This window comes from Gopherus flavomarginatus, chromosome 1 (assembly GCF_025201925.1).
Source record: "Gopherus flavomarginatus isolate rGopFla2 chromosome 1, rGopFla2.mat.asm, whole genome shotgun sequence".
Taxonomy (NCBI): Eukaryota; Metazoa; Chordata; order Testudines; family Testudinidae; genus Gopherus; species Gopherus flavomarginatus.
This window is the reverse complement of record NC_066617.1, coordinates 96671433-96696557: the sequence shown is the minus strand read 5'-3', so window position 1 is coordinate 96696557 and position 25125 is coordinate 96671433. Positions and strand designations below refer to the sequence as shown.

Sequence of the window (25125 nt, the reverse complement as noted above, 5' to 3'; positions counted from 1 at the left end):
TCTGGGAATATATGGATTTATTTAAAAAAAATACCAGTTTAAAAAAAGACAAGTAAGGTTAGAACTATCACCCATATCACTATAGCAGGATTTCTCCTCCTTCTACACCTCTCATACAGTGGCCTCTTGTCCAGTTTCACGATATCTGCTGACGTGTTCTTGGCCTGTATCTTACACTACATAGCTGCCACTGTCTTTATTTGCCTCTCCCTTAGAGCAGCAATTGCTGAATATACACCATTACACTGCAGATCCACCTTAATTTTCCTCATTGGACCAAACCGCCTAGAACACACACATTAAATGATTCATGTCTGTTACAGGTCAAACTGATCACAGAAGAATTTGCTGCAAAATGAAGGAACCTAATCCATTATTGGGGGAGAAAAAGAGAGTATAGCTTAATCATGCCCTCAAGCGGGGCAATATGTTATTTTGCATATATCACACAGGAGGAGATACTCTCATTCTGTTGAGCAACAGAGTTTTGAGAACCAGTATTGCAAGAGTGTCTTCTGAAAGGCCGGCAAGGGAGAGAGGGAGGAGAAAAATCTAGACTGACCCACAGTGGAGAGTTGAAATATATAATAGGAGCAAGACACTGTAAAACAAACACCTGGCATTTTGAAACAAGGGTTTGGTATCAAACCATTGTATTGTCTAACTATCATTAAATTCCCTCCCCAACTCGGAATTTTTTTTTTTTTTTTTTTTTTTAAATTATGGATTTCAGCTATTGGGTTTTAGGCAGATTTAGACCAACAGTCTCTCTATAGCTTGCTGGACCGATTGAATCTGAGGCTTCAGTTGTGACCCTTCCTTGATGGTAATTGAGCAGGCAATGACAGGCCGGGAGACACCACATGCCCGGCCCAGGGCCTGCTTGGAGCGCACAAAGACATAGGGCACATTCTTGTCCTCACACAAGAGAGGGAGGTGCAGGATGATCTCTAGGGGCTCAGCATCTGCAGCCATCACAATGAATTCTGCTATTCCTCTGTTCAGTGTTTTAGTGGCTGTAGAGAGAGAAGGAAGAGGATTAGATGGAGGTCTTGGTGTGGAGCATATTAACACACGAGAACATTAGGAAACACAAATCTATTTAGTAAACAGTGAATCTATTATAGGTAGATGCCATGGTAATGCTACTAGGAGCCCTAGTTAAGGACCAGGACCCCACTGAGCTGGGTGTTGTACAACCAGACAGAGTTAGTCCTGCCCCAAAGAGCTTGTGAAAATCTCCTGAGGAAAGTGGTGGATTTGGTATCAAAAAAACCATACAGATTGGGCAAGGCTGTGGGGAACATATTCTATGGATCAAACTTGTATTGTTTGACAGAGAGGGAGCGAAGGAAGGCGATATATGCGATTGTATTGATAAAACTGATCCAAATTTTTTATAATTAGGACATAGGAGTCCGGTCTGTCTGTATCCTTGCCCAAAGGCAGGAGTGCCCAAACTTTCCCCCTCATACACTGCGTTACCAGTAACGGAATATGTCCACAGCCCCCTGGGCTAGGAGTGAAGTCACAGCTGGGCCAAGGACAGAGTGGGGGCAGGTGGCTGAGCTGTGGCAAGGAGCAGGGCTGCAGCCAATGCCCGGGAGGGGAGCCAGGGCTGGACTGGGCCCTGCCACTCCTCCCCCCAGACATTCCTCACAACCCCCCCTCCGCCCCCCCAGTTTGGGGACCACGGTCCTAAACACTATCAGTTCTTATGCAGCACTGCAATGGGCACAGACAAACAAATATTAAGGATGTAATCCTGACAAATTAGTCTCACCAGCCAGCCACCCATCTTCTATGAACACACACCCCTGCTATCCCTCCCCAACACACACAATACCACACAGGAACTGTTACACCAACAACCCTATTTTGTGCAGTTAACGGAGAGGCAAGTGAGAGCTGCACAGTTTTGCTGAAGAGGTTAGGTTTGTTCCTGCTAGAATATTCTGTAAGAGAAAAAGGAAAGAAACCCCAAACATTTGCACAAGCCAGAAACCCTATGAAAAAAAACAAAAACAATGCGGATTTGGAAGGGTGAATTACCAAACATTCTAATTCCACAGCTGGAGACAATCATCATCTGTAACATCGAGTGTTAGAAACTAGATGCTCTAGGAATTATCTGGGGGAAGTTCTCTGGCCTCAGAAGTCAGGCTTGGGTCATCACAGTGATCCCTTCTGGCCTCAGAATCTACTAAACCCTTTCTTTACTGCTGGCAAACACAGCACGTCTTATAACGGACAAGCCTCACCTTCATTGGCACCCTTGCGTAGCTGTTTGTAGTTGCAGGACTGCTGTACAAGGTCCAGCAGGGTTTTGGTGAGTTGTGCATCAGCCAATGGGTAAGCTTTGGGGTTCACTTCGGCCTCAGTCTAGAAACAGCAAGAATTATAAGCAGCAGAGAAAAGCTTCCCTTGTAACATTCACAGGCTGGTACTCAGTCTAACACATCCAAACTCCCTAGAGCCACAGGTTTACATCCTGCCAGGATCAACGCAGCCCCTGACTCTTCTAAAACACCTACCCAAAATGTATCCGCAGATGAGAGAGGAAACGCTGAGATCCCGTCTGCTCTGCATGAACACTAAAGATTGCATGGCATCCCAAAGTTACACACACAGAGGTTTGTTCTCAGTTCTAAACCAAAGTTCCCCTCCACATGCTGTTTCACATATACCATGCCAATTCCAGCCCAGATGTAGTTCAGCAGTGATCCCTTTGCAATTTCAGGTGCTATGTTAACATGAAATGTTAATCTGCCAACAGAGAGAGCAATTGCACATTTTTAGATCTGAACTTAAGAATAATCCTGTAAAGATAGTCGGCACCAGGTTTATTTTTGCAAAGGCACGTTTTAAAAATTAAGAAATGGATTGTTCTGAGAATAATTCAAAAGGAAATCTTCTACTTAACACTTCTCCCCCCACTGCCCAGTGTTGGAACAATTTTGTACTAGTGCATAACAAGCAGAAAATAAAATCAACCAGGCTAGTTTGTGTCCATGATAAGTGAAACACACACAGCATCAATAGGGAAAGAGTTAGAATTCTTTTCTGTTTTAATGAAGGCTTTTCTAAAACCTTATGTTAACAATTAAACTGTTCTAGAGCTGCACAGACAATTTGAGGTCCTTCTGTAACAACGACATGCTTTTGCTCAGAGTCAGCTCTACTATATAGGTAGCCAGACACATAGTAAATATTCAGACAGGTGATTGTGGAACTGAAAGGAGAGGACACAGGTTTGTCTAGACAGAGACAGCTCTGCTTCTCCATTTTGAGATGTTCTTATGCCTTAGAAGGGCACAACAGGATACCTCCTAAAGGAGACAGTGTGATCCTGCTGGGAGAGCAATATAGCAGTGCACAGACAATCCAGGAAGTTTTTAGAAAGTGTAGAGGACAATTTCCTGGTGCAAGTGCTGGAGGAACCAGCTAGGGGCAGAGCTCTTCTTGACCTGCTGCTCACAAACCAGGAGAAATTAGTTGGGGAAGCAAAAGTGGATGGGAACTTGGGAAGCAGTGACCATGAGATGGTCGCATTCAGGATCCTGACACAAGGAAGAAAGGAGAGCAGCAGTATACAAATCCTGAACTTCAGAAAAGCAGACTTTGAGGCCCTCACGGAACTGATGGGCAGGATCCCCTGGAAGAATATAACATGAGGGGGAAAGGAGTCCAGGAGAGCTGACTGTATTTTAAAGAATCTTTATTGACGTTGCAGGAACAAACCATACAGATGTGTAGAAAGAATAGTAAATATGGCAGGCGACCAGCTTGGCTTAACAGTGAAATCCCTGCTGATCTGAAACACAAAAAAAGAAGCTTACAAGAAGTGGAAGACTGGACAAATGACCAGGGAGGAGTATAAAAATATTGCTCAGGCATGCAGGAGTGAAATTAGGAAGGCCAAATCACACTTGGAGTTGCAGCTAGCAAGAGATGTTAAGAGTAACAAGAAGAGTTTCTTCAGGTATGTGAGCAACAAGAAAGTCAAGGAAAGTGTGGGCCCCTTACTGAACGAGGGAGGCAACCTAGTGACAGAGAATGTGGAAAAAGCTAATGTACTCAATGCTTTTTTTGCCTCTGTCTTCACAAACAAGGTCAGCTCCCAGACTGCTGCACTGGGCAGCACAGCATGGGGAGGAGGTGACCAGCCCTCTGTGGAGAAAGAAGTGGTTCAGGACTATTTAGAAAAGCTGGATGAGCACAAATCCATGGGGCTGGATGCACTGCATCTGAGGGTGCTAAAAGAGTTGGCGGATGTGACTGCAGAGCCATTGGCCATTATCTTTGAAAACTCATGGAGATCAGGGGAGGTCCCGGATGACTGGAAAAAGGCTAATGGAGTGCCCATCTTTAAAAAAGGGAAAAAGGATGATCTAAGGAACTACAGACCAGTCAGCCACACCTCAGTCCCTGGAAAAATCATGGAGTAGGTCCTCAAGAAATCAATTCTGAAGTACTTAGAGGAAAGGAAACAGGATCAGGAACAGTCAGCATGGATTCACTAAGGGCAAGTCATGCCTGAATAACCTAATTGCCTTCTATGAGGAGATAACAGGCTCTGTGGATGAGTTATTCCTTGACTTTAGCAAAACTTTTGATACAGTCTCCCACAGTATTCTTGCCAGCAAGTTAAAGAAGTATGGGCTGGATGATTGGACTATAAGGTGGATAGAAAGCTGGCTAGATTGTCGGGCTCAGCGGGTAGTGATCAATGGCTCCGTGTCTAGTTAGCAGCCGGTATCAAGCAGAGTGCCCCAAGGGTAGGTCCTGGGGCCAGTTTTGTTCAGTATCTTTGTTAATGATCTGGAGGATGGCGTGGACTGCACTCTCAGCAACTTTGCAGATGACACTAAACTGGGAGGAGTGGTAGATACACTGGAGGGTAGTGATAGGATACAGAGGGACCTAGACAAATTAGAGGATTGGGCTAAAATAAACCTGATGGGCTTCAACAAGGACAAGTGCAGAGTCCTGCACTTAGAATGGAAGAATCCCATGCACTGCTACAAACTAAGGACCAAATGGCTAGGAAGCAGTTCTGCAGAAAAGGACCCAGGGGGTTACAGTGGATGAGAACCTGGCTATGAGTCAACAGTGTCTCCTTGTTGCCAAGAAAGCTAATGGCATTTTGGGCTGTATAAATAGGGGCACTGGCAGCAGATGGAGGAACGTGATCATTCCCCTCTATTTGACATTGGTGAGGCCTCATCTGGAGTACTGTGTCCAGTTTTGGGCCCCACACTACAAGAAGGATGTGGAAAAATTGGAAAGAGTCCAGTGAAGGGCAACAAAAAAGATTAGGGGGCTGGAACACATGACTTATGAGAGGCTGAGGTATCTGGGATTGTTTAGTCTGCAGAAGAGAAGAATGAGGGGGGATTTGATAGCTCCTTTCAACTACCTGAAAGGGGGTTCCAAAGAGGATAGATCTAGACTGTTCTCAGAGGTACTAGAACAAGGAGTAATGATCTCTAGTTGAAGAACTAAATATTGTTATTGCTACAAGAATTTTTGCTGTACATTATCCCTTTAAATAACCCCTTTGTATTATGGTCAATTAACATTCAATAAACGGAAACTCATGCTGTGAAATAAGCAGCAACATTCTGTACTGTTCTCATACCCTATCACAAGGGGAAAGCATCACCTCCACGTGCTCCCACCCAGCCCTGTACTCCCCCCACGTCGAGAGTGGGAAGGTAGTTATCACCCTGCTAGTCTCCGCAAGCTCCCACCCCACCCGGCGGAGGAGCACGGTGAGTGAACGGGACAGAATCAGCACACAGCGCTCAGAGGAGGGCGAGCAGTTGCCCACACAAAAGCCACAGGCCACGACCGCAGTTGCTGTGACCGGCCAGCTGCCCTGTGCGCGGCAGTAGGAATCCTGGGCGAGTGTTCAGATACACGGGCGCCCCAGCGACTTCTTCCCCCTCCCACGTGGCAGCGCCTGTGCTCCACGTGCCCCGGCCCAGGCCGGGCTCCCGGTAGCCAGCCCGGCGCTCCGCTTCCTCGCGCACGCTGCTCGCAGAACGCGCAGTGTCCCAGCGTTCCGGCCGCCCCCACGTGCTCGGCCATCAGCCCACATGGGCCACCCCAGCCGGGACACCGCTCACCATGACTGCGCTGTAGGCGAACCAAGCTCTTCCCTGCGCGGAGCGGAGCTATCCTCTCGGCCCGAAAGCTTCACGGAGGAAAAAAGGCTAAAACGCTCTAAGTGCGTCGCGCCCGGAAATGAGGTTTAGCTGGGCTCGGCCGGAGCTGGGAGCCAGGCGAGACTCTCATCTTAAAGGGCCAGCGCTGCTCTTTTTAAAAACCGGCCGGGTCTAATCTGGATATACGTGGGTTGTGTTGTGCATTGCGCCCCCTGCGCGTGATCAGGTCCCATTACAGAAGCAACAATTCAGGAACCAGAGACCAGCTTTGCTTGCAGCAAAAAGGGATTTTGGCGGAAACAGTCTTCAATATCCTGCTCAGCCTGGGGTTTCCATATAGAGATTGTTATGCTGGAGGTTAGAGGCAGAGCTGAATTCTGATTTCAAATGCATTCTGAATAGAAAGACAAACCTACTCACGCTATACAAGGCGCATAAATTATTCAGGGTACAGTTTGGAGTAACAGGGTGAGATTTTAGCTGGACATCAACATATTTTGCTAACAGTGCAATCTTTCAGACGATTGAATCCTCTCCCAGAGAAAGAGGTGGATGCTTTTTTGACAGTATACTGAAGGATACAGTCCCCTGCTAGCCTGGGTATGGAGAATGAACAAGTGTCTGAAAAGTACATCATTACAATTTTAATTTCTGTTGCTTTAGACTCTAAGTATCTGCTTTTCAGAACAGCTAATAATTCACAGTTCTAGCTGAAGGCTCTAAGAGCTCTGGCACTTTGGAAAACCAGGCTCTAAATTCTGTATCAGCTGATTGCCTATCTTGATCCTTAGTTACTGACCTTCATCTATATTGCCCTGGATTTCCACATGTAAAAAATTGAGAAACAGAGATAACGTGTTACATTTGCAGGATATACAGGGGCATACAATTATACCTCTACCCCGATATAATGCTGTCCTCGGGATCCAAAAAATCTTACCGCGTTATAGGTGAAACCATGTTATATTGAACTTGCTTTGATCCACCGGAGCGCACAGCCCCGCCACCCGGAGTGCTGCTTTACCATGTTATATCCAAATTTGTGTTATATTGGGTCATGTTATATTGGGGTAGAGGTGTATATTCCTTTTGCTGTAACTCCACCTTTGTTCTCTTTTGTCTTTCCATATTTCATTCTTTTTTAGTCTTTGTTCCATCTTTGCTAGTCAGAAAGGGATGCAAATGTTTAACTCATTTTTAAAACTTTCCTAGTTCCAAATGCAATAAAACCATCATGATAATTTTCTGGACTTGGAGAAACATAAGCAAATATTGTGCCTGCTAATGTCATTCATCCTTGTTCGCTTCCCTACTCCAAACAAAACACATACACATTTAGCATTGGATTATGAATTCCCAAGACATCCTTACTGATGCAAAACACAGGACTATGAACACAGGATCTGTTCTGCAGTTCTGTGCAGACCAGAGAATGGATGAAAGGCATCTCTATGCCCCCTGAATGTTGCTGTAAGGGTAAGTTACAAGTGTATGCTACTCGGCGGCAGTGCTAAACGTTCAACATTCTAAGTGAATCTATGCTGGGAAAAACTGCTGTAATTATAGTTCTTAGGTATTCTACAATGCAGTTACTGCACTACAGCAGCAGTTCAGGCATCTCAAACACACACAGCTGATGAGTTTCAACTCTGACTTGAAGGGACCATCTCTAGGGGTAAGAAAAGAAATTTAGTCCCCATAGTTAATTCAGTCTTTGACTTCTCTGAGGCTGCCAACAAGGGGCTGGTATTGGGAAGAACATCAGTACCAGCTGTAATTGTGGCTTTTGTGTTGCAGACCTCAGTAGTGTCAGGGACTCTAACCCAGACGGCAAAGTTCGTTGTCTGACCGCGAGAGAGACAGGCAACACCAGCAAGGTCCAATCAAAAGCTCTTTATTGACAAGTGCACGCATCAATAGAGAGCAGCTCATCTCCAGCGAGAACCAGCCTCCTCTTTACATCTTAGTATAAGCCTATATAAACAATTTTGACGCATCATAAATTATTTACTGGAGCAACCCAACCCCTTCTTCTAACAACTAGAAACTAGACACCTTTAGTATACATGCATGCCTAAAGTTAGAAATGTAGGGGAGTTAAAAACAATCAAAGAACAAAACCAGGGAGCAAAAACAAGGAGGCTAGGAAGCTAGGGCTCTTATTAGTCCTTCGAAGGAGCTGCCCTAACACAGCACATCTGGTACTATACCAGGAATGCAGCTTCTCTCTTATCTCACTTTTTCCCAGCGCTTTGTGAGACATGCTGCTTTTTTCAGCATTTTTCACTCAGGGATTACCCAAACCCTCTGTTAGCCTGACTTTGGTCAGGTTGGCATACCTGGTTTTGTCTGCTATATCTTTATTCAGGCCTAACAATAGGAACTGGACTGAGCCCAAAATGATTTCACATAGGTCACCAAATAACCATGAATTATAGGGCTTGTTTTAAGAGCAGTGGTATCCTCAGTCAAGAACTGATCACTCCCCCACGTTCCAAGTACAAGAAGGAAAAGGCTGGCATGGCTTTTATGTCACCCCAAAACATAGGCTGCAACCAATGAAATGTAAGGTTCTTGGGTTTCTCTTTCGGCCTCATTTATTTTGTCATCTCTCAGTTTTCTCTTTCCTTTCTGCACATTATTTCCCCTTCCCCATTTGCTATTTGGAATCCCCTGTCTTTCTCTACCCATTTCCCTGCTCTCTCTTCTTCTGTCCCTCTTTCATAATCTCTCCCTCACTGTTTCTGATCCTTCCACCTGGATCTCTGCCTAGGGTTCTCATTTCCCCACTTGTTACCCCGCCTGGACCCACACAGCTTTCCCTCCCTCACCTGTCTCACTCCCCCACAAGGGCGGGGGTTCCGTTCTAAGGCTGCCCCCCCCCATGCGGCACTGCTCCAGGAACTCTCTTCTTCTCCCCTTCTAGGTTTCCCAGCAGATCCCTGCTCCTCCTCCTCCCCTCAGCCCCCCAGCTGCCCATGATGCCAGGGAGGCACCAAGCGCATTGCATGGGGTGATGTCCTGGCCCGAGTGCCCCAGTCCTGCCGGCCGTGGCTCCCCTAGGGAGCGGGCTCGGGATGGGAAGAAAGGTGCGGAGGGTGATGTGCGTGGCCCTTTAAGGACAGAGAGCGTCAGCCAGGAATCAACTGCCTCCCTCCCCTGGGCCCCGCCCTCACCACCGAGATGCACGTGCTCGGCTTCTCCCCAGGCGCCGAAAATAAACCCCGCCCCAGTTACGCATGCGCAGGACTTTCCCCGCCAATTCTGTGCTTTTCTTTCCCCGCCACCACGTGACACGTAAACGCAGCCAGGCCGGGCGGCGCGCGATGGAAGCGGCAGCGGGGGCGGGGCTGCTGGTCTGCGAGCGGCTCCACCCACGTCACGACCCGCGCTGGCTCCTGCGGCTGCCCCCGCCGCTTTGCCTGGCCTGCGTCATCGAGACCCTGGGGGACGGCGGCGCCTCGGTACGGAGCCCGCCGGGTCCTCCCCGCGCCAGCGCGCCCCGCCCCCGCCTGTCGGGACCGCCCGCTGTGGGCGGAGGGGGCTCAGGTTCCACATCCGCCCTCTGCGCGTCCCCACACGGGTCCCGCAGCCGGTCCAGCCCCGCCCCCTGCCTGGCCCGGCTCCCCGCCCCGCCCCCGGCTGGTCCAGCTCCGCCCGTTGCCTGGCCCGGCTCCCCGCCCCGCCCCCGGCCGGTCCAGCCCCGCCCCCTGCCTGGCCCGGCTCCCCGCCCCGCCCCCGGCCGGTCCAGCTCCGCCCGTTGCCTGGCCCGGCTCCCCGCCCCGCCCCCGGCCGGTCCAGCTCCGCCCGTTGCCTGGCCCGGCTCCCCGCCCCGCCCCTAGCCGGTCCAGCTCCGCCCGTTGCCTGGCCCGGCTCCCCGCCCCGCCCCCGGCCGGTCCAGCCCCGCCCCCTGCCTAGCCCGGCTCCCCGCCCCGCCCCCGGCCGGTCCAGCTCCGCCCGTTGCCTGGCCCGGCTCCCCGCCCCGCCCCTAGCCGGTCCAGCTCCGCCCGTTGCCTGGCCCGGCTCCCCGCCCCGCCCCTAGCCGGTCCAGCCCCGCCCGTTGCCTGGCCCGGCTCCTCGCCCCGCCCCTAGCCGGTCCAGCTCCGCCTGTTGCCTGGCCCGGCTCCCCGCCCCGCCCCGCCCTCGGCCGGTCCAGCTCCGCCCGTTGCCTGGCCCGGCTCCCCGCCCCGCCCCTAGCCGGTCCAGCTCCGCCTGTTGCCTGGCCCGGCTCCCCGCCCCGCCCCGCCCTCGGCCGGTCCAGCCCCGCCCGTTGCCTGGCCCGGCTCCTCGCCCGGCTTGGCTCTACGCCTCAACCTGGTCTAGTCTCGCTCCCTGCCGTTCTCACCCGAGGCCTTGCCTGGTCCCGGCCCGCCCCCTGCCGGATCATCCCTCCCAGGTCACTTTAATATGGGATGGTCTCTGTGACTTGAGTCCTGGTCTCTAGCGTGGGAATAGGGCTAGTGCCCTGCCCTGCTGCGTTTCTGGGCTCCAGCACGGGTTGCTCAGGCACCTAGGCTGTTGTCCCCTTGGCCTAGTGTCTTCTTCAGCCCCCCTTTGCATGTCGTGAAGGAAATCACCAGTGATACTTTCCATTCCATCTTTAACCTTCAGCTGGTGCGCAAGAAGCATGTGCTGTCTTGCTTCCGTGATGTCCTGGCCTGGCATGCCGTGCCAGTCATCCAGCTGCTGGCACAGGACGAAAGGGTGTGTGTTCATTTCATAGGAACCCTCTTTGGTAAGAGCACCCCCTTTACGTTAACTAATACAGCTAATGGGGGAAGGCAATGCTGATCTTTACTTTTCTGGGATCCCTATGCCTCAGTGTTCCGTGTTTCTATCTGCCCTATCTTGACTTTCAAAGCTCTGTGCCATGAATACTGGACGCAGAACCAGCATATCAGCGTGGATCATGTTTCTCTTCTATTTTGTCTCCTTTTTTAAAGTCTTGCTACAAACCGAGAGCTTTTGGGGGTTTGTCTCTTTCCAGAGTGCACTGCTATTCTGCCACAGCACTGTAAGAGGTATAGAAGGGGTGGCATAGACACCGAGTTCTACTGGCGCTTGTGGGTGCTCGACCCCCCTCTGTCCCCGGCTCCACCCCTGCCTTGCCCTCATTCCAACCCCTTCCCCAAAGTCCTCATCCCAACCCCACCCCTTCCCTGCCACTATTGCTACTCCTTCCCCAAATCCCTGCCCCGGCCCTGCCACCTCCCCTGAGCGTGCCATGTTCCCGCTCCTCCCACCTCCCTCCTGGAGCTTGCTACAGCTGTTTGCTGGCAGCAAGCGCTGGGAGGTAAGCGGAGGAGCGGGGACGTGCCACGCTCAGGAGGAGGAGGTGGGGCATGCCAGGGAGTGCAGAGCACCCACTAATTTTTCCCCGTGGGTGCTCCAGTCCGGGAGCACCCATGGAATCGGTGCCTATGATAGATGGGACTGCAGCTTTGGGATGAAGTGGTACAAAACGAAAGGGGGGCTGCGTAGAAGGAACACATTGCATGGTTTAATAGTACAATATCCAAAATGCTAATCTGCATGATACCTTTTCAGCTCATGTCTCTGAATTTGTAGAAATTCTCATTGAAGCTTGAGGGCCATTCACCTGCTCCTTTCCAGCCAGTATCACAGTAGAGCAGCATATTCTAAGAGTACGTCTACACTACCCACCGAACTGGTGGGTAGCGATTGATCTATTGGGGATCGATTTATCGCATGTAGTGTAGATGCGATAAATTGATCCCCGATCACTCTCCCGTCAACTGCTGAACTCCAGCAGTGCGAGAGGCGGAAGCAAAGTCGACGAGGGAGCTGCGGCCATCGATCCAGTGCTGCAAGAATGCAAAGTACGTAATTTTAATTCGATCTAAGATACGTCGACTTCAGCTACTCTATTCTCTTTGCTGAAGTTGCATATCTTAAATCGATCCCTGCTGCAGTGCAGACCAGGCCTAAGGGATTAGAAGCGGTGTCTTTCCAACAGTGATCTTTGCTGGCCAGAGCATATGCACGATCGGTTTTTGTTTGCATCACAGCCCTTGCAGGAAGAGTTGGTATGGAATGTTGGCCCATCGAACAAGGAATAGTAAGGGAGGGGGAAAGTGGTGGGGTGCATAGAAGTCCCAAAAGCTGGTTGTTTCAGTGAATGAATATATTGGATTCTCTGTTTCTGCCTGGTTGCTCCCCAGATCTCATTTACACTTGAGATTTTTCTTGCTCTTTAGGGGAAAATACATCTCAAGATCCCTCCCTCTCATTCTTCTATTCTGACACATTGAATAATTTCAGTGGTGTTTTCCCATTTTGTTTGTACATATGATGCTGTGCATTGTTAGGAACACAGCTTTGTAGATTTTAATAATTTTATTCACAGAGGTTATACTGAGCCCAGTCTGTGCCGTTGGCCCAGTACAAATGCGAAGGGAGCAGCCCTGGCCCTGAGGAGTTCACAGACAATTCAGACCTAGATAATATAGTTCTAGCAGTAAACATACATGAATCCAATAACTTAGGGGGACAATGCGTGCTTTAAAAACAGGCAATAACATCAAAAATACCCCTTCTCTATATTTTGGAAGGCTTACTGTAGAGAGGGTTTGGGGACAGGAACTGTCTTTTACTGTATGTTTGTACATATAGTAGGGTCCTAACTGTGGCTTCCGGGTGTCACTGTACTACATATAATCAATTACAATAAGTATTAAAGAGAGATTGGAATGAGCTGATTTTGGTTTTTTTGGTACACTAGCTTTGGGAGGGAGGTCCAGGGGTAAGGCAGCAGCATGGGGAAGGCAAAACGACCAATGTGGTGTTGTAATAATTGGCCCTACAAATGTACATAATGAAAAACTCAATTGTAAAAAGTATGTGAAAATTCCTAAAATGTCACAGTAACCTATCAAGAACAAATGTTAATGGGAAAAGGTATGAAAGGGAGACAGAAAAACTAAATTAGTCTAAGCAGAAAGGTTACTGATGTAACTCAAGGACGGTGTTTTAAAAGTGTAGAAACTGTAAGCCAGAATTGATGTATCAAAATCTAGGCCTAATTGGTGGACAAAATAATGATGAGAGAGGCTATTCTGCCTACCGCACATGACGTTCCCCTAGTGTTATCCAGGGCGGTGATTTACTAGGTCACTTCAATCCTTGACTCTGGGAGTCGGCGTTACCCTGCTCTGCTATGACAACCGTCACTCCTGAGCTGTTCACACACAGCCTCTGGCATGTAAGCTGCTCCTTGGATTGTGCAACCGAATGATACTAGCCAATATCTCTGGTCCCAGACACAACCCTAGGAACCTCTGTCTTGCAGTGTCCAGTTATGCCCGCTGGACGCTGCAAGCTTATACGAGTTTGTCAGTTTAATAAAGTGATACGTATCAGGCTTGTTGTCTCAAGGAGAGTTTCTGACAGGCTTCTGACCAAATGCACTGCTTCAGATAGAATAAACAAACAGATTTATCAACTACAAAGATAAATGTTAAGTGATTATAAGTCAAAGCACAACAAATCAGATTTGGTCAAATGAAATAAAAGCAAAACACATTCTAAACTGATTTTAACACTTTCAGTACCCTTACAAATGTAGCTGCTTCTCATCACAGGCTGACTGGTTGCTCATAAGCCAGGCTCTCTGCTTTGATCAGGGCTTCAGTCACTTGGTGTGGTGACTGTAGATGTACGTGGAAGAGAGAGGAAGAGCATGGCAAACATCTCCCTTTTATCATGTTCTTTCTTCCCTCTTGGCTTTGCCCCTTGCTTCAGAGTCAGGTGAGTGTTACCTCATCACAGTCCCAAACTGACCAAAGGAAGGTGGGAGTGACTCACTCAAGAGTCCAACAGGTCTTTTGTTCCTGTGAGTCTGGGCTGGTTGCATACATGCCCGATGAGGTGTGAACTGCCCCTCTGCTTCTGGAGGGCTTATTTTAAGCAATGAGGAAACATTTTCAGCCACATAACTATATACCTGTCATAGAATATCAGGGTTGGAAGGGACCTCATCTAATCCAACCCCCTACTCAAAGCAGGGCTAATCCCCAGACAGATTTTTGCTCCAGGTCCCTAAATGGCCCCCTCAAGGACTGAACTCACAACCCTGGGTTTAGCAGGCTAATGCTCAAACCAGTGAGCTATCCCACTGTATAACAGTACTATAACATCACTATAACAACAATACTCAGTGCATCATGAGCCTTCCAAAGACACCCAACATGACAACCTTTGCATTGGATGCCACACAATCATATTTTAATGATGAACATGGGGGTGTACGGTCTTCCCACGAGGTACAGAACGTCCCACACTCCTTATGTGTTCCTTAAATTAAAACACTTTGGAAGAAAAATTGGCTACTGAATGAAGCTTCACTATCATGGCTGCCACCCTGATGATCTACTGGGGCACCGGGCTTTTATCATCCATATCCTAAAAAATGTCCTGACCAAACCAGGCCAAAAAAGAGCCCCAAATGACATTGCTGTCTCTGCTGGTTCCAATTATATCCCAAACACCACCTAAAATAAAACAAAATCAAATGTTAACAACAGCAACATCAACAGCTCAAGCCTCCCTCAACCAATTTCTTCTCTTGTCCCTAAAATGACAGTTCTTAACCATTTAAAAACTGCCAAAGGGTTTTTTTTCCTTCTAAAAACTCTCTCCAGCTAATTCCCCAAACAACAAAAAAGTTGTTGAAAATAAAAACCTTGTTTAATACTTTACCTTTCAAATTCTTTAACTGTTTTCCTTTCTTTAATTTAAATTTTTTTAAAAAAATATAATGGTATGTTTCCAAGGTACTAAGCAGGCTGAGGTCTCTGTATACCAAACCCCACACCTGGTTTAATACTGTTTAGTGTTGGACAGTGATTGGGTTATGTTAACACCTTTAGCCAGTTTATTTCATCTAAATCAATACAACATCGGAAAAAGATAAAAAAGGAGGGAGTTTTGAGAGGAACATAGGCAGAAGAAAGGGAGGTTAAAAGTGAAACGAGGGAAGAGATGCAGGCTGGGGTATTGTGAAGGGCCATGATGGTGAGCATGAATAGTCTGAATTTAACTTGTAAAGTGAAAGGAAGCTAACTCTACAATATTCTGTAATAAAGGTAATTGATCCTATGATGTAGAGGGGATGGGATGAGGCAGGAAATAAAACTGCTTTCTCCAGACCCAGTGTCTCAGTATTGGTCAATTGGTCAGCTGTTTTATGTGGAGGGTTTTTGTCCTTTTGAACCATCAGAAGCAAAATACTGAACTAGAAATGTTGGTAGAACAGACCCGGTCGGGAGGAAGAAGGGATTGTGGTGGACCAATGCTCTGATCTAATGTGGAAGGAGGTGGGGTACTGGATTAGTAGTCTGATCTGGTGCAGCAAAAGGTGGGATGATGGTCAAATCTTATGTTCTGGTTGTGAAAATAAAAGATTATGTTAAACAGTTCTGTAACAATAGATTAAGTTTACCTCTGGAATAGTCTCAATGGGAATGTGAATTTCTAATACTGGTAGTGTTTAATTTTAGGCTAAATAATCTGTTTGGCAGTGTTCACTGCTGTAAGGGAACAGGAACAAAACTGTTCATGGCAGGAGCGGGTGGAACATAAAGAGACTGATCTGACAGTCTGTAACTCCTGGGATTCTGGATAGTGTGCTATGTGTATTCTAGAAACAGACTTTTGTGAGGTGGATTTAATAATACCAGTCAGAGACACTCAAATGCGCTGGTGATGTGGGTTGTGTATGTACTTAGATAGGTGAAAACAATTATTTTAGGAGAAAAAAAAAATCTCTCACTATACCCCCTAAAAACAAAAAACACAGCAAGCAAGTTAAAAGATTACAAGTTAGGCTGTATGCTTCAGCCTCTTGTGAATTGGATACAGGGAGCACCTTGTGTCCTGCTCCCAAAGAGCAATGTCCTCCCAGTCTTGACCAGAAAGACAGGTTGGTCTAACATGAAGCAGGGCTAATAAACAGGGAAAATGCAAGAGTCCTGAAAAGTCCCCAGGATTCCTTTCAAAATCAAGCCCCAACACTGATGATCTCAAATGGGGGATATATTATGTAATTGTGGTTTATATGTGAGTTGATCTTTCAGGGATGTTGCATACAGCAGAAGACAGTAGTGCACTGGATCTACCCACTGAAGGTGAGAGGGAGGTTCTGGGTCTCACTGGCAGGTTGGGAAGAGGAATCTACTGTATCTGGTTGGATGCTGATAGTCTCAGCAACTTCACAAATTGAAGAGAAGAGCTGTTCCCTCTCCTTGCCAGGGTGCTTTGCATGCACAGTGAAAGGGGTATAATCTCCTAAGAGTTGTTTTTGGGGGAAGCATACCCACAGCTCATTTAATCTTTGGCATTTCTGCTGACACTGGTGTCTTTCTCACAAAAATCTTAAGAGCTGAACTGAAAAGTAACCAGCTCTCTTCAGAGAGGGTATCAGTTTTCAGTCAGTAGGAATGTGGGCTGGATTTCACATGGTGACACAGAGGTAAAGTGTCTTTGTCACATTACTAATCCTCTGAGATGTGCACACTCCCAAACCGTAAAACAGTTTAACTTATTGGTGCCTCATACCTGAAGGTTTTCATAGATTTTAAGCCAGAAGGGACTGTTAGATCATCTATTCTTAGCTCCTACATAACGAAGGCCTTACAATTTTATCCTGTTACCTCTGCATTGAGCCATAACTTGTGTTTGACTAAAGCACATCTTCCAGAAAGGCCCAGAGTCTTGATCTGAAATCATGAAGAGATGGAGAATATACCATGTTCTTTGATAATTTGTTCAAAGGGTTAACCACCCTTCACTGTTAATGTATCACTGAATACCCTAACAATATAAACAGAAAAAAGTATGTGCCATAAAAGCATATGCCCTAAACAAAATACACAATGGGAGCAAGGTAAACCCACGACAACCATTCATATAATATCAAACAGTATACCCTGACTCCATCCTCTTGTATTACCCCCACAATAGCTTTCTTATCTGTTTGGTTGTCTACTGGAAAACTTTTACCTCTTAAGTCAGTCTGAATGTTCCTTATACCCATGGAAAGCCTGTGATCTAAACATGTCAGAAATAGTTTTGAGGTTATACAGATTTTTTTTACTGGGAAAGCAGTTGTCTTCATGCAACTCACTGATTGTTTAGTAAAGCCAAAAATGATGTGCAAATGGCTTCTAGTGAACCTAGTTTCCTGTTGATTTCCATTATTCCACCTCCTCCTCGTCACTAGGGCACATGGAATAAGGTTTTCTTGCAGTTACTGTGAGCCAAAAATAATAGGTCTTAATTGGTGCCGAGGAGGTGGAAAAGTAGAATTGGAACACCAAGCTGTAGAAATAGGACTTGATACGCAGAATAATCACAACAAGTGTAAATAACACCTAGCTCTTATCATCGGTAGATCTCAAAGCACTTTACAAAAGAGGTCAGTTTCATCATCCTACATTTGGGGAAAATGAGGGAGAAAAGTGGGTTGGTAGCACTCATCCAGCAGCAGAGCTAGGGCTCAAACACAGGTCTCCTAAGTGAGCCCCTTGTCCACTGGGCTATTACAACCTGGTCTGTAACAGGCTCCCAGAGAGCCTAATGCTAGATAAGGGCCCCTCAGATTATATCTGCTCATCAGATGTGTCCTGATCTAATCTCAGAAAGGAAGTGTGGGAAACTTGTCCTATGCACTACTTATTGAGTGTATTTTTGCTTTGAACAAGGAACTAATTCTTTTTCAGCCTGATATCTCTTTGTTACTTGATAGCCTGACACTGAATTGGTGACTGGAAGTTAATTTCCTTGTAAACAGATGGCAGTCACTAATGCAGGGTTTATGATGACTTCACTGCAGAAAGTTCAAGCTGGGGCAGGAGGAATATCAAATAACAGCAAAGGGAATGCAGATGTTACTCTGCTTTATAAGCACCTCATAGACTTTAAGGTCAGAAGGGACCATTATGATCATCTAGTCTGACCTCCTGCACAATGCAGGCCACAGAATCCACTTCTGTAACAATCCCATCCACTTCTATAACAAACCCCTAACCTATGTCTGAGTTATTGAAGTCCCCAAATTGCAGTTTGAAGACCTCAAGCTGCAGAGAATCCTCCAGCAAGTGACCCATGCCCCATGCTGTTTAACCTCCATATGCGTTAAACAGGTACTCTACCTGCTCGGTAAAGCTCTGTGGAAGATGTGTTCTGAGTAAACTCTGGTGTGTGTTATTGTTACTGATCCTGTTTCTTCTGCTCAGTTCTGGTGCGACTTGTGGCGGAGCTGAAGTTGGAGCAGTATGTACACTGTGTGTTGGATGAAAGCCAGAAAGAGGTCAGTAAAGATTATTTCCGTGCTCTCTTTGGTCCCCCAAGTTTGAAAATATGGAAAGTTACACACTATTGTGAATGGGCTCTTGAGGAATGTCCTAAATGCTGCTGCTGCCTTTGTGACTTTGGCAATGTTGACATCTGCCCTGGAATTTTTACCATGATATGCCCTCCACCATGGCAACATGGCATCCTCTGTGGTTTCTCTTTTCCCTCCATTACTGCGGCAATAATATGGGCAGCTTTTCAGACCTGGAGCTGCTTGGCAGGTCTGCTCCCTTCGCTTGTGCTCTCTTCATTGCCAGATTCATCACAAAATGTCAGACTTCCCCAGAGCACAGAAGCTTGGCAGACAGCAGAGATGGGCAGAGGGTTAGCCAGCTCCCTCATCCACCTACAACACATCACCGTGGGGAGTGCAGCAGCAGGGCAGAAACCAGGAGGAGATTATTGCTGGGAGATTTGGTGGATGTGTTTAGGGACAATTGTCTGGACAAACAAATATCTTCCGCTGATTTATCCTGAACAGTTAAGGGGGTTCCACTGGCTTAGAAGCTCCCATTTCAAGGGGTTCATTGCACCATGAGGGGAGTTCACCATTTTGTGTGTGTTTCCCATTTTGGGCCACATTCTTATTGGTGGTTTGTTTTCTTCCCTTCCCAGTTATCTAAGGCAGCCACCATGAGAGGGAGCCTGTCTATGTTTAATCTCCTGGGCAAACTGGCAGATGCCGTCCCGGGTTTAGCTGATATATTGGTGATTGAACACGGTGAGTCATACTTCATTATATCATGGTAACATCTAGAGGCCCTGAGAGAATGAGACAGACACTAAAACAACGAGCAGTCTGGTGGCATCTTAAAGACTAACAGATTTATTTGGGCATACGCTTTCGTGGCTAAAAACCCCGCTTCTTCAGATGCATGGAGTGAAAATTACAGATACAGGCATATATACACTGGCACATGAAGAGAAGGGGGTTGCCCTACAGTTGAAGAACCAGTGTTGACAAGGCCAATTCAGTCAGGGTGGATGTGGTCCGCTCCCAATAATTGAAGAGGAGGTGTCAATACCAAGAGAGGGGAAATTGCTTTTGTAGTGAGCCAGACACTCTCAGTGATCTTCCTGAAAACACCATTCTGGCCACCATGGATGTAGAAGCGCTTTACACCAGTATTCCACATGAGGATGGGCTATAAGCTGTCAGGAACAGTATCCCTGATGAGGCCATGGCACACTTGGTGGTTGAGCTTTGTGATTTTGTTCTCCCCCACAACCATTTCAGATTTGGGAACAACTTATACCTTCAAGTCAGTGACACTGGTGTGGGTACCTGCATGGCCCCACAGCATGTCAACCTTTTTATGGCTGACTTAGAGTGACGCTTCCTCAGCTCTCGTCCCCTAGTACCTCTCCTCTACTTGTGCTACATTGATGACATCATCATAAGGACCCACAAGAAGGAGGCCCTTGAAGAATTCCACCTGGATTTCAACAATTTCCACCCTACCATCAACCTCAGCCTGGACCAATCCACACAAGAGATCCACTTCTTAGATGCTACAGCGCTAATAAGTGATGGTCACATAAACACCACCCTATATTGGAAACCTACTGACTGCTATATGTACCTACATGCCTCCAGCTTCCATCCAGGACACATCACACGATCCATTGTCTACAGTCAAGCCCTAAGATACAGCTGCATTTGCTCCAATCTCTCAGACAGAAACAAACACCTACAATATCTTTATCAAGCATTCTTAAAAACAATACCCTCCTGGGGAAGTGAGGAAACAGACTGACAGAACGAGATGGGTACCCAGAAGTCACTTACTACAGGAGAGGCCCAACAAGGAAAATAACAGAACACCATTGGCCATCACGTACAGTCCCCAGCTAGAACCTCTCTAGCACATCATCAACGATCTACAATCTATTCTGGAAAACGATCCGTCACTCTCACAGACATTGGGAGGCAGGCCAGTCCTTGCTTACAGACAGCCCCCCCAACCTGAAGCAAATACTCACCAGCAACTACACACCACAGAAACACTAAGCCAGGAACTAATCCCTGTAACAAATCCCATTGCCTACTCTGTCCCCATATCTTCTCTAGTGACACCATCAGAGGACCCCAACCACATCAGTCAGACCATCGGGCTCGTTCACCTGCACATCTACTAATGTGATATATGCCATCATGTGCCAGCAATGCCCCTCTGCCATGTACATTGGCCAAACTGGTCAGTCTCTATGTAAAAGAATAAATGTACACAAAGCAGACATCAGGAATGGTAACATACAAAAGCCAGTAGGAGAACACTTCAATCTCTCAGGACATTCAATAACAGATTTAAAGTAGCCATCCTTCAACAAAAAAAACCCTTCAAAAACAGACTTCAAAGAGAAACTGCAGAGCTACAATTCATTTGCAAACTTAACACCATTAATTTGGGCTTGAATAGGGACTGGGAGTGGCTGGCTCACTACAAAAGCAATTTCCCCTCTTTTGGTATTGACACCTCCTCATCAATTATTGGGAGTGGACCACATCCACCCTGTCTGAATTGGCCTTGTCAACACTGGTTCTTCACTTGTAAGGCAACTCCCTTCTCTTCATGTGCCGGTAAATATTTATGCCTGTATCTGTAATTTTCACTCCATGCATCTGAAGAAATCAGGTTTTTTTACCCACGAAAGCTTATCTTTCCAAATAAATCTGTGTCAAGGGGTAGCCTTGTTAGTCTGGATCTGTTAAAAGCCACAAAGAGTCCTGTGACACCTTATAGACTAATAGACATATTGAAGCATAAGCTTTTGTGGGTGAATACCACGGCATGCGTCTGACAAAGTGGGTGTTCACCCATGAAAGCTTATGCTCCAAATAAATCTGTTAGTCTTTAAGGTGCCACCCGACTCCTCATTGTTTTTGTGGATACAGACTAACATGGCTACCACTCTGATACAGACACTAAGTCACTTTCCCAAGGTCACAAAGCAAATCTGTGGTAGAACTAGGCATTGGGCCCAAATCGCTTGAGTCCCTGTCCAGTACTTAGCCGTGAGGCTGCTCTACCTCTCCTGGCTAGTTCGGCCTGTTGAAGACCAGCCTTAGTGGACTGGAATTTGAAGCTCTGTTTGCCTCTTGGGAGACATGCATGTGGTTGCACTTCCCCATGTCTCCCTTCCCCAAGGTAGGAGTGCTGGTGCGAGAATGCTCAGCCCCTGAGTAGAGGGGTTGGGGAGTGGATGTGGGCATGTATATTGTTATGTAGTTTAACTGTGAGCCCCCCTTGGACAATTCTTACAGCATCACTCACTCCTCAGAGAATCACAGCAGGTGGCCCCACATTTCTTAATATAAGGCTTGATTAGGGAAAGAGGGAAAGGTCAATTAACATGCATTAACTAATCTCAACCTAACCTCAACCTCTTTTCCTAGCCTGCATGCACAGGTCTGTAAAGTGTTTCTGGAGGCTTTTGCAGGGAATGTGCCTCTGCCAGATGACTTAGAAATGTCGTTACCAGTGTTTTCTCTCAACAGCTGTCATTGTTCTTCACCACTCTAGGTAACTTAATGGAACACCTGCTGGCAGGCTTGATGTACCCCAACGAGGGTGTAAAGGCTGCTGTCTGCTATCTTTATGGCAAGCTGTACTCTTCCCCCACTAGTTCAGAAAGGCTGTCAGTGCACTTCACAGAGAGGCTGTGTGACCTCTTCTTGGCTACCCTAGGGAATGCACAGACAAAGGAACTGCAGGTTAACTGCTTGGGTAAGACATCTCAGAGAAACAAAAGATGTGGGGTTGTCTTTGATAGTTTGGGATTCTAATGTGTCCTGGACTCTGGATTGTTCCTCAGAACTCTGAACTTGCAAACTCTCAGCTGGTTGGACTATTCCGTAGGTAGTGAGTGTACTTGTCCACAGCTACTGATCCCTTCTGTTACTGCACAATTGTTCATCCTAGCCCCATTGCCAAACCCTCCTAGTATAACCAGGGAAGCAACACACTCTGTCACACCTTGTTGCTGGAACCCCAGTGGTACTTGCTGAAACTGTCTCTGAAGGCCTCCAGCTTGCACCATGGCTTGACCTGTCCCAATTTGACTGTGTCATCTGCCTGGAAATCAAGTAATCCCCTAAGGTTAAAGTGACTGATTCCAACCTCTACATACAATCAGATAGATTGGTATTGTAAAGTAGTTGGTTTGATTCTGAGAAATGCAACTTGGAGATATGAAGTGTCTTGTAGCTTAGGCTGAAAAACAAAAATGGAGATTGGCTTTCTCTCACAGGCGCTGACTTTCCAATATGCCCACCCTCACCCCACACCCTGTCCTGTCTCTTTCCGCCCCCTCCCCAAGCGTGCTGCATCCTCACTCCTCCCGCTTCCCGCTGAGAGCCTCCTGCATGCTGTGAAACAGCTGATCGCGGTGGGCGGGAGGCACTGGGTTGGAGGGGGGAGGAGCTGATTGGCGGGGCCCACCGATGGGCGGGAGGTGCTGGGGGAAGGAGGTGGGGCCTGATGGGGCTGCCAGTGGGTGCTCAACACACACCATTTTTTTCCCCGTGGGTGTTCCAGCCCCAGAGCACCCACGGAGTCGGTGCCTATGCTTTCTCTAAGCTTCTGGATGATGCAGTCAGAACCATCGTTTTGCATAGAGCAGTAATGTCATGCAGCACACAGGATGGTTTCGGCTACACTCACACAGCTCAAATGCACACCAAACAGCGATCTCTCCCTTTACCGTACAAGGGGAACAGTAGTCTGCTTGCTTTTCACATCCAACAGTCAGCCATTTGTAACAGATGTCTCTTTTCAAAAGTTCACTCCAACAGCCCTGCTACATCACTTATGGACTTACATTAGAGTGTTGTCTACAAAATCTCTTGTTGATGATTTTCATCAGTGCATGTAACAATGTGCACTGTATGTTTATAATGTGCTGCTTGTGGTAGGTTCTTTAAACTTGTAGCAGTTACAGAAATGGGATTATTAAATGGGTAGGTGTGAGAGCAGGTTGGGAGAATGGATAGCAAGAGGTGTGAATGGTTGGCAGTAGTAAGTACCTGGGGGAGAAACTGGTGATTGGGTCCCTGGCTGCAAGCGGCAGAGAAGTGGCTGGTTTTGAGCTGCGCTTTAAAAAGAGTTTGGAGGTGAGGAATTGGAAAGGCAGAAGGAGTGGATCAGGTTGTGCTAGAAAGCTGGTGCAATGGCAATTAAAGGATCCAGTGATGGAAGAGGGAACGGGGAATGGAGAGAATCAGAAATGGCAAAGAGGAGAATTGGGGATGAGGGTGTGTGTGTAAAGCATTGATGGACGGTGGAGATACATGGGGGCATGGCCAGAGAAAGCCCTGAATGTAAGCAGAAGGGTTTTGTCAAGAATACAGCAGTGGGTAAGGAGTCAGTGACATGTTTCAGGACAGGATGTTGTGAAGCTCCCAATTGTTCCCACTCCCAGTTTGCTGCTTGTTCTTTCTCTCCCTTTGCAGGTTTGCTAAAGGAGCTGCTGAATTCTGACCATTTTGTATCAGTTGTTATGAGCAATTCAAGAAGAGGGACAGATTCCGAGAATACTGAGTTGTTGGAGGGAGAGAACCCACTGCCACTAGTGCTCAAAAAGGTAATTGCTGAAGGGGTTACCACATCTCTCAACATGCCTCGTACAAGTGGCCAGTCAAATTATCCCTTACTGTGAGGTGAGTTATCAATAGGAACAGTTATTTGCTGCACTGGTTCAAGTAGCCTCCCCCATACTGATCAATGTCAGATACAGCCTAGGAAGGTGGAAATCCCCCATAATGCACCAGTTGTTCAATAGTGCACCAGTAGTGAGTGGAATTTCTTCCTGATCCCAGCTCTGTTTAGCTGATATGCTGAAGCATGAGGATCAGCATAGCTCTTGTAAGCATTAGCCTGGCTAGTGTGATTACAAAGCTATTCTTAGTCATAGGTGTCTTTAATGTTTTTCTTAATCTTGCTAAGTTACTTGCCTTGGTATTATCTTGCCATAGCAAGTTACACTAGGGAATTATATGTTGCTTAAAGAGATTTCTTTTTGCCTGTTTTAAATTGGTCTTTTTCAAGCTCGCTCTGGAAATTCTTTCCTAATCAAGTCTGTGGTTTTGATTTTTTTCTTCATTTTTGTTTCCACACAGCTGTTGCTGTCCAGAGATGAAATGCTACAGGTGGCAAGTGTTCAATGTATGACTGCTGTGCTTGTGCATTCTCCTATCAAATATGCTCCTGCCTTTATTCATGCAGACATCCCAGGTGAAGAAATACAATAATACCTTGTAGCTTTACAGTGTCTTTCCCTCTGGGGGTTATCATAACCTAGTCCCAGATTTGGACCTTAGCGTCCAAAATATGGGGGTTAGCATGAAAACCTCCAAACTTAGTTACCAGCTTGGACCTGGTAAAACTGCCACCACCCAAAAAATTAGAGTGTTTTGGGGCACTCTGGTCCCCGCAAAAACCTTCCCTGGGGACCCCAAGACCCAAATCCCTTGAGTCTCACAACAAAGGGAAATAAACCTTTTCCCTTCCCCCTCCAGGTGTTCCTGGAGAGATACACAGAAGCAACCTCCGTCAATCTAAGCAGAGGGATTCCACCCTCCCCC

At 47.0% G+C, this 25125-nt stretch overlaps 2 protein-coding genes across 3 annotated transcripts in view; one reads left to right on the top strand and one right to left on the bottom strand.

The window, feature by feature from the left end:
* Window positions 1-6257, bottom strand: SNU13 (small nuclear ribonucleoprotein 13). Its single transcript, XM_050955589.1, has 3 exons — window positions 6132-6257; window positions 2262-2382; window positions 1-1016 (listed from the first exon to the last, which is right to left on the bottom strand). The coding sequence occupies exons 1-3, from the start codon at window positions 6132-6134 to the stop codon at window positions 754-756; spliced, it is 387 nt and encodes a 128-aa protein (XP_050811546.1). The 5' UTR covers window positions 6135-6257; the 3' UTR covers window positions 1-753.
* A 3239-nt stretch (window positions 6258-9496) lies between these two features.
* MEI1 (meiotic double-stranded break formation protein 1) overlaps window positions 9497-25125 on the top strand; it is a 54383-nt gene continuing 38754 nt past the window's right edge. Inside the window, exons 1-8 of one of the 2 annotated variants that reach the window (XM_050953889.1) lie at window positions 9497-9634; window positions 10782-10905; window positions 16265-16315; window positions 18425-18498; window positions 19158-19263; window positions 22067-22270; window positions 23995-24125; window positions 24661-24775. In XM_050953889.1, coding sequence (XP_050809846.1) covers window positions 9497-9634; window positions 10782-10905; window positions 16265-16315; window positions 18425-18498; window positions 19158-19263; window positions 22067-22270; window positions 23995-24125; window positions 24661-24775 — 943 coding nt within the window. Of the gene's footprint in view, window positions 9635-10781; window positions 10906-16264; window positions 16316-18424; window positions 18499-19157; window positions 19264-22066; window positions 22271-23994; window positions 24126-24660; window positions 24776-25125 lie in introns of those variants that run through there. The other variant, XM_050953899.1, reaches the window with a different exon arrangement.